At 33.5% G+C, this 15,016-nt stretch overlaps 2 protein-coding genes and 1 non-coding gene across 3 annotated transcripts; 1 reads left to right on the top strand and 2 right to left on the bottom strand.

The window, feature by feature from the left end:
• Window positions 1–2,059: 2,059 nt before the first annotated feature.
• Window positions 2,060–4,815, bottom strand: LOC143623485 (ankyrin repeat domain-containing protein EMB506, chloroplastic-like). Its single transcript, XM_077094384.1, has 7 exons — window positions 4,407–4,815; window positions 3,286–3,365; window positions 3,035–3,133; window positions 2,673–2,771; window positions 2,496–2,594; window positions 2,315–2,413; window positions 2,060–2,195 (listed from the first exon to the last, which is right to left on the bottom strand). Exons 1-7 carry the CDS (start codon window positions 4,813–4,815, stop codon window positions 2,091–2,093), a joined length of 990 nt encoding a protein of 329 aa, XP_076950499.1. The 3' UTR covers window positions 2,060–2,090.
• A 2,223-nt stretch (window positions 4,816–7,038) lies between these two features.
• Window positions 7,039–7,110, top strand: TRNAD-GUC (transfer RNA aspartic acid (anticodon GUC)). The gene has a single exon. It is a non-coding gene; the product is annotated as a tRNA-Asp (tRNA).
• A 1,955-nt stretch (window positions 7,111–9,065) lies between these two features.
• LOC143623484 (xyloglucan glycosyltransferase 4-like) lies at window positions 9,066–13,237 on the bottom strand. The gene is made up of 5 exons (XM_077094382.1): window positions 12,590–13,237; window positions 11,863–12,171; window positions 10,540–10,944; window positions 9,275–9,987; window positions 9,066–9,218 (listed from the first exon to the last, which is right to left on the bottom strand). Exons 1-4 carry the CDS (start codon window positions 13,235–13,237, stop codon window positions 9,346–9,348), a joined length of 2,004 nt encoding a protein of 667 aa, XP_076950497.1. The 3' UTR covers window positions 9,066–9,218; window positions 9,275–9,345.
• Window positions 13,238–15,016: the final 1,779 nt, after the last annotated feature.

Raw genomic sequence — 15,016 nt, 5'->3', positions numbered from 1 at the left:
ATATTTATATTTCTTAAATAACAACTATATATATATATATATATATAAAATCCTTCAAATCCTGAACTTTTAAGTATTTAAACTTATCACCTCACTTATATAATAAGACATACCACTAGACCCCTAACTCATAGGTGAGTGAGATTTTATTAACTATGGAGATAAAATAAAGTAAAACAAAAAATTCATTTTATAAGAAAGGTTAACTAAATTTATAATGGTAATTAGTGAAATTACAAAATTATACTACATATAATAGGAAAACTTATGTCACCTCATTTGCTATAGTAACATTCATTGATCAACCGATTAATGTCACATGACAATTCATTAACTTTTTTTTTCTTGTTTTTTCTGAACCAGTAATTTAATTTATATATATGCAAAAAAAAAAACAAAGTATTATTTAATCAACAAATGTGGGAAATATGGTGGTAAGGTTGTTAGATTGCAACTTTGAGATGTGGGTTCAAGTTTAGGGAGACTGATTTTTAGATATTTTTATGCCAAACTTTATTTTTTCAACCACTGATTTAATATATATATATATATATATATATATATATAAACATAAACAAATACGGGTGTTATGATGATAAGGTTGTTGGGTTGCAATACTTGGGACCATTAGACTACCCACTGTGGTGATCAGATGCTACTGGTTACCACTTTTGGGAATTAAAAAAATATGAAAAACAACGGGCCGTTTGGTTCATAAACTTTTGTGTAGGAATTGGCATCCTTCAAATGAATTGGAATTTGAAGAAATTAGAATTAATTCCAATGAAAATTTATGACTTGTTTGGTTGTAAACTTATCGAAGAAATTGGAATTATAAAAATGCAATTATCAAATTATCCTTGGTCTCTTATCTCTCATCTCTATCTACTTCCCAAAACTACTCCATGGAATATGTAGTGGCTCTCTCTTCTTTTTGTTTAACATCACAAATCCTTTTATGTGGCTAATTGAAAAAGAATTTAATATTAGATTCAAAATTATTTTTGGAAATTTGCTTTTTCTTGGCACCTTGTTTTAAATTATGTTATTATGGTTTTTATTTTGTTCATCTCTAGTTATCTATTTTGTTAATGTTTTTTATTTTGTTCCACTGATTTTCTTTGCATTTTCTTAACCTTCAAGTTACAGTTTTAAATATGGTTCATATTTTGGTTGTTGATTTTCTTGGTTCGTTTGTTCTTGAAAGGTTTCAACATGATTTTCGGGTTGGAAAGGAGAGGCTATTTTAGTAACACTTAAGCATTCCATTATAGGTTGAGAATACCATCACATATTGTCACATATTGTGAAGGAATGTTGAATTCCATTACATGATAGAAAACTTCCAATTCCCATTCAATCACCAACCAACCAAATACAATTTTGATAGAAAATTTTCTAATTCCAATTTGTTGGATTCCACAAACCAAACGAGTCAGTTTTTTTTTTCTTTTATGCCTTAACCGGGTGCAACCTAGGTTCTTTTAGCAACCTAAGGTTGCAACCAAACTTTTATATTTAACTTGTTTTTTTATGAAACTTACAACATTTAACTTCTTTTAAAAGAAATGTAAAAACGCAGTTGTATTTATAAAAAAATTAAACATTTTGATATAATTTTTGTTAAAAAATGAAGCATACATATTTAATAAAAAAAATTGAGTTGGGTAGTGAATGTGAATGAAAATTTTGAATTGGGTTGAGCTAACGCATGTGAAAGAAAGATAAATTAGTTTTTTATTAAATTGTTGAGTTGGTTGATTGTGATAGTGGATTGTCTTAGATACGAAGAAGAAATATTGAGCTAGTATGAAGCGTCTAGTAAAGAAGAATAGAATTATACATGTTAGGCACAGAAGAAGACATAGCACTCAATTGAGGGGTGTATACCCCTTAGCCTTACAGATACAACCTTTTCAAATGGTTCAAGATGATATCAAACACAGGATTCGTTAAATGAGTCACCATCAATCTATTATCAAACCCCATGAACCATAATGACACAAGAGTTTACCCAAGTATATCAACAAACGTCTGAAGACACGTCGCATGGGTTCTGCTGATGAGCGAACTTAAGGTAGTAACCGTCATCAGAAATAGTTGTTTGCTGGTACAAGCTTCAGTAGTTTGGCAAGATCATAAGCTTTAAATTCTTTCCCATAACATAAGGCAAGGTCAAGTGGTGTTTTCCCATCCTGAAACACATAAAAATAAAAACAATTACTTAATTCACGGAAATAATAACATTAATAATAATAAATAAATAAATAAATAAGAATAACAATAATAGCACAGTGGGATAGAGTTTGCTAACTTTGTTTCTTCTTGTCTTGTCAGCTCCATTCACGAGCAGAACTTTAGCAATGTCTCGGTTTCTACTTTGCATAGCTACATGCAAGGGAGTCCATCCTTCCTGTCGGGTGTTGTACATGTATTTAAAAAAACAAACTACCAAAATAAAGTCAAAGTTTGACTAGAACCGAGTTAGTAGTTACGTTATCAGCAACGTTCACGTCAACTTTGGATTTAATCAGTAACTTCACAGTTTGCATCGCACTCACTTGAACTGCATAATGAAGTGGAGTAGCACCATCCTGTTATTGATGATATTCAGTAATTATTAAACACAAAAAAAGAATAATGATGCGAATATTGACGGAGACGGGTCCCACCAGATCTTGAAGATGAGGTTTTGCGCCTTTTCTTAACAGATGACTAATGACAGCTTCCTTTTTACCTAACACGGCTTTGTGGAGAGCGGTTTGCCCAGCCTGTTTAACAAAAGTCACTGCTTCAGTTATAAAAAGGGAAGCCTGGGGGGTCGTTCACTGTTGGCAATGTTGTAAAACTCCCGAGTAGGCGGCCGAGTACTCCCCAATTACTCCCCGCCTAGATCGAGTACTCCCCGCCTCGGCCGAGTACTGCTTAGGTATTTTCCGAGTAATTCCCGACTACTCCCGAGTACTCGCAACTCCCCAGTCGACCGCCTAGGACCGCCTAACGACTTTTACAACATTGCTGGTTGGTAACTTACTTTATCAACAGCATCAATATCATATCCATTTGCTAGAAGGTTGTCCATGAACTTTATCTGTCCTGCTAAGGCCAATGTATGCAAAGGGTTCCACTTTCCCTGAGTTATAAAAAATAGTTATAGTAGAAAATCAAATTTGAAGCTTAAATAACAGTTAAATAGAAACTGAATTCTAACAATCTTTCATGAGTGAGAGCATATATGCATGCAATGATGTTAAACAACGGTTTGTTCAGATTGTTGAAACATACAGTTGATATTTTGTGAATATTAGGTGCTTCATTCTGTTGCAAGATTGCTCTTTCTTCGGGTGCTAAAAGCTGTTCAACCTCTGCAATTATAATATAAATGTTTCAATCAAGATATGTTAAATTTGTCAAATATCATTAGACTATAACCAACATAGCAGTAATCAAGTTTCTTCAGCGTTCCACTAAAGTCACTCACACTTTTTTCTTAACTACAAAGCCACTCAAGTTTCAATATTGTTCCATTGTTGTGAAAATTTTTATACACGTCAAAAAAATTCTAATTAAGTGACCAAAATGAAACGTATATGAAACTTGGTCATTATCTAGTGTTAAGTTTAACCTGAAATAGGAGTAGGAGATAATAGTGAAGAAAAAAATGTCAATATATAATAACAAAGTTTCATAACTCTTCCATTCAGGATTTTTCAAGTTATTTTGTTTAAACAATTATGAAAATTTCACAGCAACAGAACAATAATGAAACTTGAATGCTTTTTGTAGTTAGAAATTAAGTATGAGTGACTTCATTGTAATAGAAAGTTGAGTGGTTTTTGTAATTCGCGTTTGAAGTTGACATACTCTTATTAGAACCAGTTGGACAAGGGGAAACATGGCAGGAAAGGTCCAAACTTCAAACGCGCATGATCTAGGTATGATGGAGTTATGGGGCCCATAACCAACGGATGGAAATGTCTAAATGAGCCGGAACATGTGGCAAATAACCATAGGTGCTTTTGGCCCAACTATCAGACCCGAATTCCTTAATTTAAAACCCTGATTTCATCAATCAATATTTTCCCTAATTTTTTAAATCTTTAGTACTTTACTTTTTAACCTAAAACACGTAAATCATTAATTAGCATAGATTACGTGTGTATTTATGGTTTTAATTTCAAGTTTTACAGTTGATCTGTAAGCCTGGCAAATTCAAAAAATCCATATAAAATGGCGCCTTTTGTAATATGGTTTATGCATTCGGCTTTTCATCTAAAGTTTATTAAGAATTTATCTTTTTCTTATTTTGCTTCCGCTATGCGCCACCTATGATGTTATCCTTTAAAAGTTCTAAAAGATTCAAGTTTCTAGCAAGTTTTCATGACCAAATGTAAAAGAAGGAAAACCTTTGATTAGGTCTTCTTCGATCTGGCTGGTGGACACCTTTTCCATATTATTTGAAATCTTTGAAGCCTCGGTTTCTTCCTCCCAATCACTTTCAAAATCCAGATTGTTTTCTAATCCATCCTCCGCATCCTCCTCAGTTTCACTATCACTATCACTACCACCATCAGGATCTTCCCAATCTTGCAGGCTGCTAGACGAAGAACTTCGGTATGGGTCAATTGCACAAACTTTTGTTTGTGAGTTGGCACCGAATGCCGAAAACTTGCAAGCCTTTTGTCTTAAGATAGAATGACTTGTTATTTGAACAAAACTGGCGTTGCTGCAGTTACATGGTGATGAAGCAACAAAAGAAGAACAATGCGTGAACCGTGTTGAAGAAAGTGTTGTTGAGCATGATAGTAGCACCATTTTGTGTAGATTTAACTGCAAGATTAGAAAACACAAACTTAGCTTTGCATTAAAACAAAATGTTTATGTAGGGCTGGTAAAACACAACTTATCATGTTTAACAGGTTAGATACGGCACACTTAACACAAGTATCAAACACAAATACGACTCGTTTAACTACTTTATATCTCATGTTTGTAACACAGTTTTAAGTTTCATATACCAATAAGGAGAATTGATGGAGCTTAGCCTACTAGTTCCAATTATTTAAAAAAAAATCACATTGTACTTTTTTGATTAGCAGGTTTAATCGTATCTTAAACAGACAATAAAGACGATTACGGATATGCACCACTTCAGCTTTCTTTAACCAACAAGACTTGACAAATGATTTGAATATGCACAATTTCAGATGATGAACAGAGCCCAAGTTATCTATCATCCCTATGCCTTAAGTGAATAAGTAAATAAACCAAAATGAGACCCACAGACACAAAAGTTATAAGGTGTACGGATATGCAAGCCAAACATGCATCAACAATGAGAACATCTCTCTTGGGCATTTCATCGAGCACCTGGCATGCCCGTTGGGATTTAAAACTAAAAGCCCAATTACAATATAATTATTATATTAATTCCCAGCAGCTTATTATGCTAAAATTAACTTACGAATGCAATCTTTATAGAGTCTCATAGCAGTTGACCAAGAAAAGTAAAAGAAACCCATGACATACCTGCAGGCGCTAGAATAGGCTACCGTTTAATTAGTAGGTAGTCGCAATGGGTTTAGCCATACCCAAAATTCTCTTACAAAATCCTGTTCGAGTAGAAAAATGATAGGTGGGCGGCTGTAAAGGAGAAGAGGGTCAGGTCAGTAAACTTATTAAGTTTGCTTCAAAGCCGTATACTTCCCAGGCATATTTGTGACTAAAATTTAGTCTTAAGTAAAGTGTTAAAATAGAGAGAAATGATCATCAATCACTAATATGCATTGCATAATAATCAGTCCCGAATTCTTACAATAACTGATACATCAGTCCCCAGTATTTTGTAATCATGGTCTTTTATCTCGTATTTAATCCTTTTACGCTGTATTTGATCTTCTATTGAGGCCTTCCAACCACCAGTGATCAATTGTAGACCAACCGTGTCAATTTTGATTTTTAAAATATTTCGTAACATAGAACACTTAGTCCCAATCTTGTATCTAAACTTCGGAAAATCTAGAAACAAAATATCATATTCTCTCAGGTGATTTTCGTATATCACTTCAATTTGAAAGATTAAAGAAGATGAAATTAAGAGGCTGGGCTGTCTACAAGGATTGCTAAAAAAATTTGGGCCGAAGATGAGTATAAATTCAGGCCGAGAATTAGTAAAAATTGGGTATTGTTTAAACAAAACTTTTGAGTGGACCTAATACAATTTTTTAATATATATACATAAAAAAATAAAATGTTCAAGCCTCCGGGATGATCATAAGTCGGTCGACTTTCTTGTCTTCCCATCCCTGACAGCCATGATAAGAGGCTGTACAAATTAAAGAAGAGTGTTTGGGTGTTAGAGCATTCCCAGCCCGTCCCCCATCTCTATCTCTATAATTACACTATATAACATCACATCTCTCTCTACAGTTTAATTAAATAATATTTTTTTTATACTTTTATCATTTCAGTTTTCTCTCTCCTTCCTATAATTTACAAAAAATCACTACATTTCCCCCAAATTTATAAAAATCCACTACATTTTCTCTCTCCACCCTATAATTTACACTTACAACCCCACTCTATAATTTACAAATTCCCCTCACAAAATTATAAGTGATGGGTTGAGAATCCTGATGTGAAATTATACATAACATGTTTATTATTGGTGTTTGGGTAAATGTGAAATTATACATAACATGTTTATTTATCATTTACACATTCTTCTAATTTAGTCATTAACTATCAAAATCTGTCATTTATATACCAAATTGTTTATTAACTTAAAGCCTTTGCCTGATCTTTTTTTTCTATAATTGACGTTTTAACACTAACTAATATAGTAATACTTACATATCAATTTATTTGTTTAGTATCATTATTAACTAACTTTTAGCTAAATGTTCTTGATTTTTTAAAGTTTTTCTTCAAGGTATTCATTTGTTATTAAACTACCATCAGAAGTAAATGTCCACCACCCTAGACCACCATTTATCCCGGCCTAAACAGTAAAAAAAAGCATCAGTGCTAAAACAAAATGTCGTTGTAGTATAGTGGTAAGTATTCCCGCCTGTCACGCGGGTGACCCGGGTTCGATCCCCGGCAACGGCGATAAAAGTTTTGGATACTTTTTTGACAGACCAGGTGTTCATGTTTATGGGCGAAAGAACTCAGAATCCTTAATTATGTACATGATGGTTTTAATGATAATGACACATGTTTTTTGTTGTATCTTCGGTTGTAAATTGTAATAGACTAATAGTGTAAATTATTATAACTTCAAACAACATAACTACGCCCAAACACTGCAGCATAAGCACGTCCAAACTCGTAATGTACTAGGTTTGAATGCATAGAGTCTTTGATGCTATCATATTCAGCAATGGAGCTTGACCTCCTAGAAGTTAGATGGTGAAAATATATTAAGTATACACTTATTGCTTATATACTGAATGGAGATGGTATAATACACAGGTCAAGCCGGTTGAGTAATATGTAAATATAAGTTAAATATAAAAATATCCATTATAAACATATTCTTGTGTGTGTTTGTAAGAGATGATTACGCATGAGAAGAACACTACGTTATTTCTTCCTTGAACAATGAGACATTATTGGTGATCCTTTACTAGGAAGAAGGGAAAAAAATGAAATGTTGGTGGTCTCTACCATGTTAGCAAAATGATTTGTACATGGTGATCTCCATCGGTTTTGGAAAAACAACAGCGAAGAACCACTTTTGGTAGAAGACCGGCCACAGATACATAAGGTGGATTTATATTTTATAGATCTCCACCTGATTTTATGTACTTTCTAAGTTCATATCATTTCTAAGAGTTAAACATAAGTCGTGTTAAACTGAAACAAAATCTAAAATTAACTTATTTACTTGTGGGTTCTCACTTCTCAGGGTTTTCTTGACACCATCTGTTTGTATTATGCTTGCATGCATCTCCTGAACATAACAGATACTTGCATACTTGACAATCTGTACAAACAAATTTATATGAAACTTTTTTTTTACTAGACATGGCTTGATAAATTCGCAGTTGGAACATGCATCGTCCATCGATCAACTATTGTTGAGTTTCCCATTGTTAAAGTTGCCTGCGCTAAATAGTCTTCACACGGTTGAGCCAGCACATTGTCACATTGACCATATGTCTTTTTGCTAACTGTGATTTTGTTGCAACAAACTTTTTAGTTTGAGCTTACTAGAATTTTCTTGGTTTAGGTGTGTGTCACATGTAATACTTTATTTTCATTCTCAAGTTGTTTTCTTTAGAACTATATCTTTTTCAATTAACATTTATTTTAAAACTAAGCAGCCACTACACGCCACATAAACTTCAGATTAATAATTAACTAACTAAAAAATTATTAGAAGTCAAGTAACTTTCACATTTATTGAGATAATTAAGTTTCTTACAATCATTAAGTAAAATAAAACTTTTAATAAATGGTTTCTTCTTTCACATGGACAATAAATTCAGAGTGGAACATTTCATAAACATATAAGAAATATTAGGTTTTAGATCAGATAGTCTAACACGTTTAATAAAATGTCATATTCTACTTGACATATTTGATTCGCTTAATAAAAAGCCATTCGGGTTGCATTATAATTAAATGGACAGTTAACCAACTTTTTCTGCATCGTAAATATAAAGTTTAACAGATTGAAAACTGCCAACAATTTTTTTTTTTTTTGAAAGCTATGATGGAATAAAAAACCAAGCTCCGAACAAACTATTTGGAGTCGATAACTGTCAACAAGTGACTTAAGGGCCTAATTAAATTTTATAGGTAGGATAAACGAGTGATCAATATAAGCATCTTCTTTAAAATCTAATTATTTAAAACTATTAAGATTTACAATCCAAATTGTAAGAAATTACTGTATTAGTTTTATTTAGATTTAGAAAGAAATGATGTGACATTCTATTCGGTTTAAGAAGTGTCAACATGTTGATCAAATTGCACTTGTATTAAAAACCTTATAGATCTCCTTAACTGCTTGCAGAGTCCAGATGTACCACATATAACTGTCTACTATGACAAAAAGATAAAACACAAACAATATTCACTTAAAACTAAATTTACACATCTATATTAATATACTTAATTATTATGATAATTATGTTCTCTCTCCGCTCTCTTCCCGTCTCAAAACACCCATCCGCGACTAATAATATTTGGCACTCTCGAGTCTTTTATGTCTATACCTCTTCTCTCCTTCCACCTAAGCATAATATGCGAACGAAATACGGTCTACCATACTAACCATCCAACTCAAACTAACCATTTTCGTGATCTAACGATTGTAAAAACCGAAACTTTAACATTTCAGTTAACTTGCTCACCAATCAAATCCAACCCGACCACAAGAAACGACAAACCTTGAAACAACAAAAAATAAAAATGAATCCCATGAGCCGATAAAAGACTTCTCGCAGCAGCAGTTAGCAACAACAATGCAAGAACCACTTCCTTTCTATAAATCCTATTCTTCTTCTTTTCAACAGCAACTTGTGTCTCTTGTTCCTTAAACTTCCCCATCATTTCAAGCCCTGAATCCGATAACCGTCTCTGAATCCTCTCATCATTCAAACCTTTTGATTCGCGTTCACAAAACGCCAACAAATCCGACTCGGATGACCTCCCGGTTTTCTTGGTGACAACCCATTCGTATGCACTTCCGAGCTGAAACAGGCCCGATATCATTGCATTGAATTTGGTTACCGACATTGTGTTTTCGAATAATAAGTATGGCATCAAGAATGGAAATGATTTGGGTGATGGGAGGATGTTTAATATTGACATGGTAACGGGTACGTAACAGATTACCCAAATCGGTAATTCGGCTTCGGGTATGAACATTGTCAAGGGTAAGATCACGCAGAAGAGAGTGAACGAGTAAAAGGGTAGGATCATTTTTCGTAAAAGGAAGAATAACAAGATCAAGTTTGCTTTTTTCCATTTTGATATCTGCAAAAAGAAAAGAAAACCGGTCAAAAGTCTGACATGATGTACTTTTCAAATTTTGGGTACAAAGCTAGCACAAAATTCGTGAATTTGGAATTAGTCTAAAGGAGATCGGGTCAGTTTTTGGTTGAACATGCTTAGCTAAAAAGGGTCGTGTTCGGGTTGACTTCTCTAATTTTAACTTATTTTTTTAGATGTGTTTTAAGTCATAACTTAAAGTAATTTGGATATTTCACGCAAGAATTAAAAATATAAAGAAGAAATGAGTATCGAGTTTTAGAGTTAATGTAACTTTTATATATACATTGGTACTTTTGTTGTAAATTTATTATATTAGAGTATTAATATGCAAAAATAATAATAATAATAATAGTAGTAGTAGTAAAGTAATAATAATAAAAGAAAATAATATTGTGAGCTTAACGGGTCGTGTTTATGTCAACCCGTCAAAACCCATGTCGCATTTAGGTTCATGTGTCTAACACGATTTTTGATACCGGTCAGGTTCAACCCGCCTACCAATGAACACAACCCATTTAACACCTCTAAACGGACCTTGGAAGAAAGGATAGCAGGAAGGCAGAGACGAAATAGTTGCATAGGGCCCGAATGCCACCGATGTTGTTGTTTCTTATAAGCTTCATACGACTCAGGTAATTCACAAAGAACTCTAACATCATTGAGGTAAATGAAATTCCAACCGTTCAAATGTGCTCTAACCGCAATATCCATATCTTCCACTGTTGTTCTTTCAAGCCAACCACCCGATTCTTCCAAAGCTTTGATCCTCCAAACACCAGCCGTGCCATTGAACCCAAAGAAATTGAGAAAGTGACCGTTCACTTGTTGCTCGACTTCAAAATGGAAGCACAAGTTTATGTTTTGTAATCGTGTCAGTAAGTTTTCATCTTTGTTCACAAATGACCATCGAGCTTGAACAAGACCCAAGTCAGGTTTCCCCTGAAATCACGCGAATGTTACACTTTTTTAAAATTAAAGATCTTTAATATCTAACAATATAGCTGTGGGGGTGTGCATGGGTCGAATTTGGGCTCAAACCGAACCAAAACTAAAAATTCGGTTTTTCATTTTTGAAAATCATTCGGGCCTAATTTGTTTTGTTTTTTTGAAAAGCTGTAGAAAAATGGCCCAAAACAGTAAATTCGGGCCTAATTTTTTTTATTAATCAATAGTTAACTGATTATTACACATTTGGACCTAAAATGTTTTGGCTACACCTATTAATCTCTTATAAATTACTTAAAATTGGTTTTTTTGGTTTTTCGGTTTTTGGTTATATAGAAACACTGATACTGGACAAAAACTGAAAATTCAATTTTTCGGATTTTGAAAATAGTCCTAAAATCAGTTTTTGGATTTCTAAAAACCAAAAAAAATGGGCCAAGATAATAAATTTGGGTCAAAAATTTTCTTATTAAATAATAATTAATTGATTATTACACATATCAATTTTCGGTTACAGCAAAAAATAGGCCAAGATAATAAATTTGGGTCAAAAATTTGCAGTTCAGTGCTTTCAGTTTTCGGTTACAGCAAAACCGAAACCGAACCACAAAATCGACTTTTCAAAAAACATCAAACCAAACAGTCGATTTTTATAGGGTTCAGTTATTTCGGTTCAGTTATGTTGGTTACTCCAGTTTCTGTTCCGTTATTTTGGTTTCGCTCACACCCTTAGTGCGCAATGCTATAAAGAGGCTGTTTACTCGGACAATTTCATTCAACTAAACTCGCAAAAGGTCTGACTTTGCTTAATCACATAAAATAAACAAATAAATTAAAGAAACATAAAGATGAAAAAAAGTTGCCAAAAATAGCAAGTGTGCAGTACCCATGATCAATTATTAGGTTTGTTACCTTGAAGTGAGGAACTGTCAGCAACAGGAAATCAGGATTTGGCTGAAAATCAGCATCCAAAATAGCAACAAATTCATAGTTTTTCACATAATCACAACTCATTGCTGAATGCAGATTGCCTGCTTTATATCCTGTTCTAACAAATCTATGTCTGTAGATTATATTCACCCCTTTTTCCTTCCATAAATTCACTTCATTTCTGATCAAAATCTGTATAACCTCATCACTTGAATCATCCAAAACTTGAATCAAGATCCTATCTTTTGGCCAATTCAATTGGCACACAGCTGCAATTGATTGTTGATACACCTAATTACACAAAACCCACATAAATAATCAACAAAAAGATTCATAAAAAAAACATTCTCAAGATCGGGTCGCTAAAAGCTCGAGCCTAACAATAAGTTTGTTTAACAGATGAGCCATTTAGCCCGAGCCCGAGCTTCACTTGTCGAGCTCAAGCCGGCTCACGAGCCTATTATTTATATAACTTTTATTTAATATATTAAATATATATTTAAGTAATTATTATTATATATAACGTTATGATAAAAATAAGAAAAAAAATATATAAAATGTTATAAAAGTTATAATTAAAATATATGCAAATAAATAACTATAAATATAAGTAAAATTATTATAAAATAACGAATCGGGCCTGAGCCATTATCGAGCTCGAACTTGAAAAACTATTCACAAGCCGAGTTCGAGCCTAGACGAATCGTACCTCTCTTTCATTGCACATGGGAATCTGAACAAGAACCATGGGGAAAGTTGAAGCCTTTTCAGCATCACAAAACCCATCATCATTAGCATCAATCACCGGCTTTATTTTCTTGAACTTGATCCAAAAAAACCCAATCCCAAGTATGAATCTATCAACAGACTGGATCAAGAACAGCAAGACACAAAACTGGGACAACATAGTGATGAATGGAGCAATATATTCACCTCTGAATCCAATCCAACTCATGTAACACAAGTGCACAAGTCCCATAGCCTCATTAGGAATAAAATTCAAGTCCCAGTTTTGAAAATAAGCAAATAACTCAACACCCAAAATAATAACAGAAATGGCAAGAAATGCTTTTACAAATTTGTACATAATATTTTCTTTATATTTGACTTCATCTGTGGTTGAATCTGATAAAGCAATGCGCTTTTTGACAGAAAGATATGTTTTTGAAACACCCATTGTTACCCATGGAAATAAGGATAGGATTCTTTGAGCTTTGAGTAACAGAAGCCATGAATATTGTTTGGTGCTTGCTGTTCTTTGTTTTTCAAGAAAGATGGATGTTTCTGAATCATCAACTTGCACTAAAGAAAAGTTGGTTGATTTGTCAAGGGTGACTACTACAGAGGTTGGTGGCATTTTGGGTTTGCAAGAAAGTGATTAAAGTGATGAAATTTATGGGAATTGAGAGGCCATGAAAGAATTGGGAGGTGGGGGTTGTGAAGGATGAAATGTGTAGAAGGATACTGAAGATTGAATGATGGAGAAGTTGACTAGTCAAAGTATGTATACGTTTAGAGAAAAAGAGAGAGAGTTGTGCAAAACAGAAGGGCTCAGGGAGGGGTGTTTGAGGTCTGCAAGTTTAATTGTGGAAGGGACTCTTATATTATTATTTTTTTTAAGTTTTTTTGATGGATTGATTGGGGAAGGTGTTGGCTTTTTAAAGGTAAATAAATAAATATGAGAAAGTTTGTTTATATATTTTGTTTTTGGTATTTTTGGTTTTGTTGCATCTGAAGCTGTGGAGCTACTTAGTTAAGTTTAACGGGTTATGCATGGTAATGTTATTATTCTAAAATCTATTAATATAGTTTATAAAGATTAAGTTTTGAAATTCAAAATGAAAACGCATCTTATTACTCGTTTGCCTTCTGTCTAGTGAGTTAGTTAATTATTGTATGTTGCTACACATTACTCCACTTTCAATGTGAGTTTAAATAAGATATTATTTTAAAAATTATGTTATCTAAACATGAGATACTGAAATAAGACAACTATATAATTGAAAATTTTGTTTTCCAAATTAATAATTTGGAGTTATAAATTTACAACCAAAAATGCAAATACGTATAAAATAATTAAGTTTAAGATATAAAATCGAATTCTTATTTCTCATTTAGCTTTTACGTTTTGATTTAAAATAGTTAATAAGTTTAAGTAATATAAAACATAAATAGGTTACCTTGTAAAGTTGATCTCTTTATTTGAATATGTTTAAAATCCAACTAAAAACTAAGGAAAACCGACTACACCAACAATAAACAATGCGTAATGTGACGCATGGGTTTATGGTGCCCTCAACACCCTCCCCTCCTTTTCCGGGAGGGGGGAGGCTTGGGGCTTTATGGACTAATTTAGGGTCCCCGTGCAATGGTGATAGCGCCTCCTTAGTTGTGGTTTTAAAAAACAACAAATATGATTGGTGGAGAAATATCATTATTTTTTTAAAGCATTAATTTTTTATTTTTATTAAAAAGAAAAAAATATAGAAATAATAATTGTTTAATGATTTAAGAAGGGGTGGATATAGTTGGTTTTCCTTGAAATCTATTTAAGTAGAGCGTATGATGTCGATGGCTCGAGGTAAAGCACTCAATTTGGGTGGGGGTGGGGGGATGGCTCGAGGTAAAGCACTCAATTTGGGTGGGGGTGGGGGGGGGGGGGGGGAGTTATAGGGCTTTACACAATCTTTTCATCATAAGTCCTTAACATAAGTGACATGTGTCGCGCAATGCTCCATAGAAAGGTAGAGGTGCACAAAAAACCCGAACCCGGAATCGGACCCGAAAAAAATACCCGAAACCGGTTTTTTTTTATACCCGGGTTTTTAATACCCGTACCCGACCCTATCCGTAGGGTATGGATAGGACATGCATTTTAGTACCAAAACCCGTACCCGAAACCGGGCCCGATTTATACCCGGTAATACCCGAAACCCGAAACCGGTTACATACCCGGAACCTGGTTTTACCAATACCTGAAACCGGGTTTTTCCAATACCCGATCTATACCCGAAATCACCCGAAAATACCCCTAAAAATTGCAACCCCTTAAAAAAATCCAATCTATATCCAAAATAAACCCGAAAAAAACCCCAAAAAACCCAAAAATAGGGTTTTTTCAATACCCGAAAATAGG

The sequence above is a fragment of the Bidens hawaiensis genome, unplaced genomic scaffold (assembly GCF_021521415.1).
Source record: "Bidens hawaiensis isolate Kalapana, Puna unplaced genomic scaffold, B.hawaiensis_p1.1 tig00003488_1, whole genome shotgun sequence".
NCBI classification, from domain to species: domain Eukaryota; kingdom Viridiplantae; phylum Streptophyta; class Magnoliopsida; order Asterales; family Asteraceae; genus Bidens; species Bidens hawaiensis.
The sequence above is the reverse complement of the archived record's forward strand: the minus strand, read 5'-3'. Positions and strand labels throughout refer to the sequence as shown.

Coding starts and splice junctions, on each gene's coding strand:
- LOC143623485 (XM_077094384.1), bottom strand. CDS start 4,815: ATGGTGCTACTATCATGCTCAACAACACTTTCTTCAACACGGTTCACG. Junction 3,366..4,406: donor CGAAGAAGACCTAATCAAAG/GTTTTCCTTCTT, acceptor TTATAATTGCAG/AGGTTGAACAGCTTTTAGCA. Junction 2,772..3,034: donor ATATTGATGCTGTTGATAAA/GTAAGTTACCAA, acceptor TTTGTTAAACAG/GCTGGGCAAACCGCTCTCCA.
- LOC143623484 (XM_077094382.1), bottom strand. CDS start 13,237: ATGCCACCAACCTCTGTAGTAGTCACCCTTGACAAATCAACCAACTTT. Junction 12,172..12,589: donor CCATGTGCAATGAAAGAGAG/GTACGATTCGTC, acceptor TTGTGTAATTAG/GTGTATCAACAATCAATTGC. Junction 9,988..10,539: donor CTGCTATCCTTTCTTCCAAG/GTCCGTTTAGAG, acceptor TTCTTTTTGCAG/ATATCAAAATGGAAAAAAGC.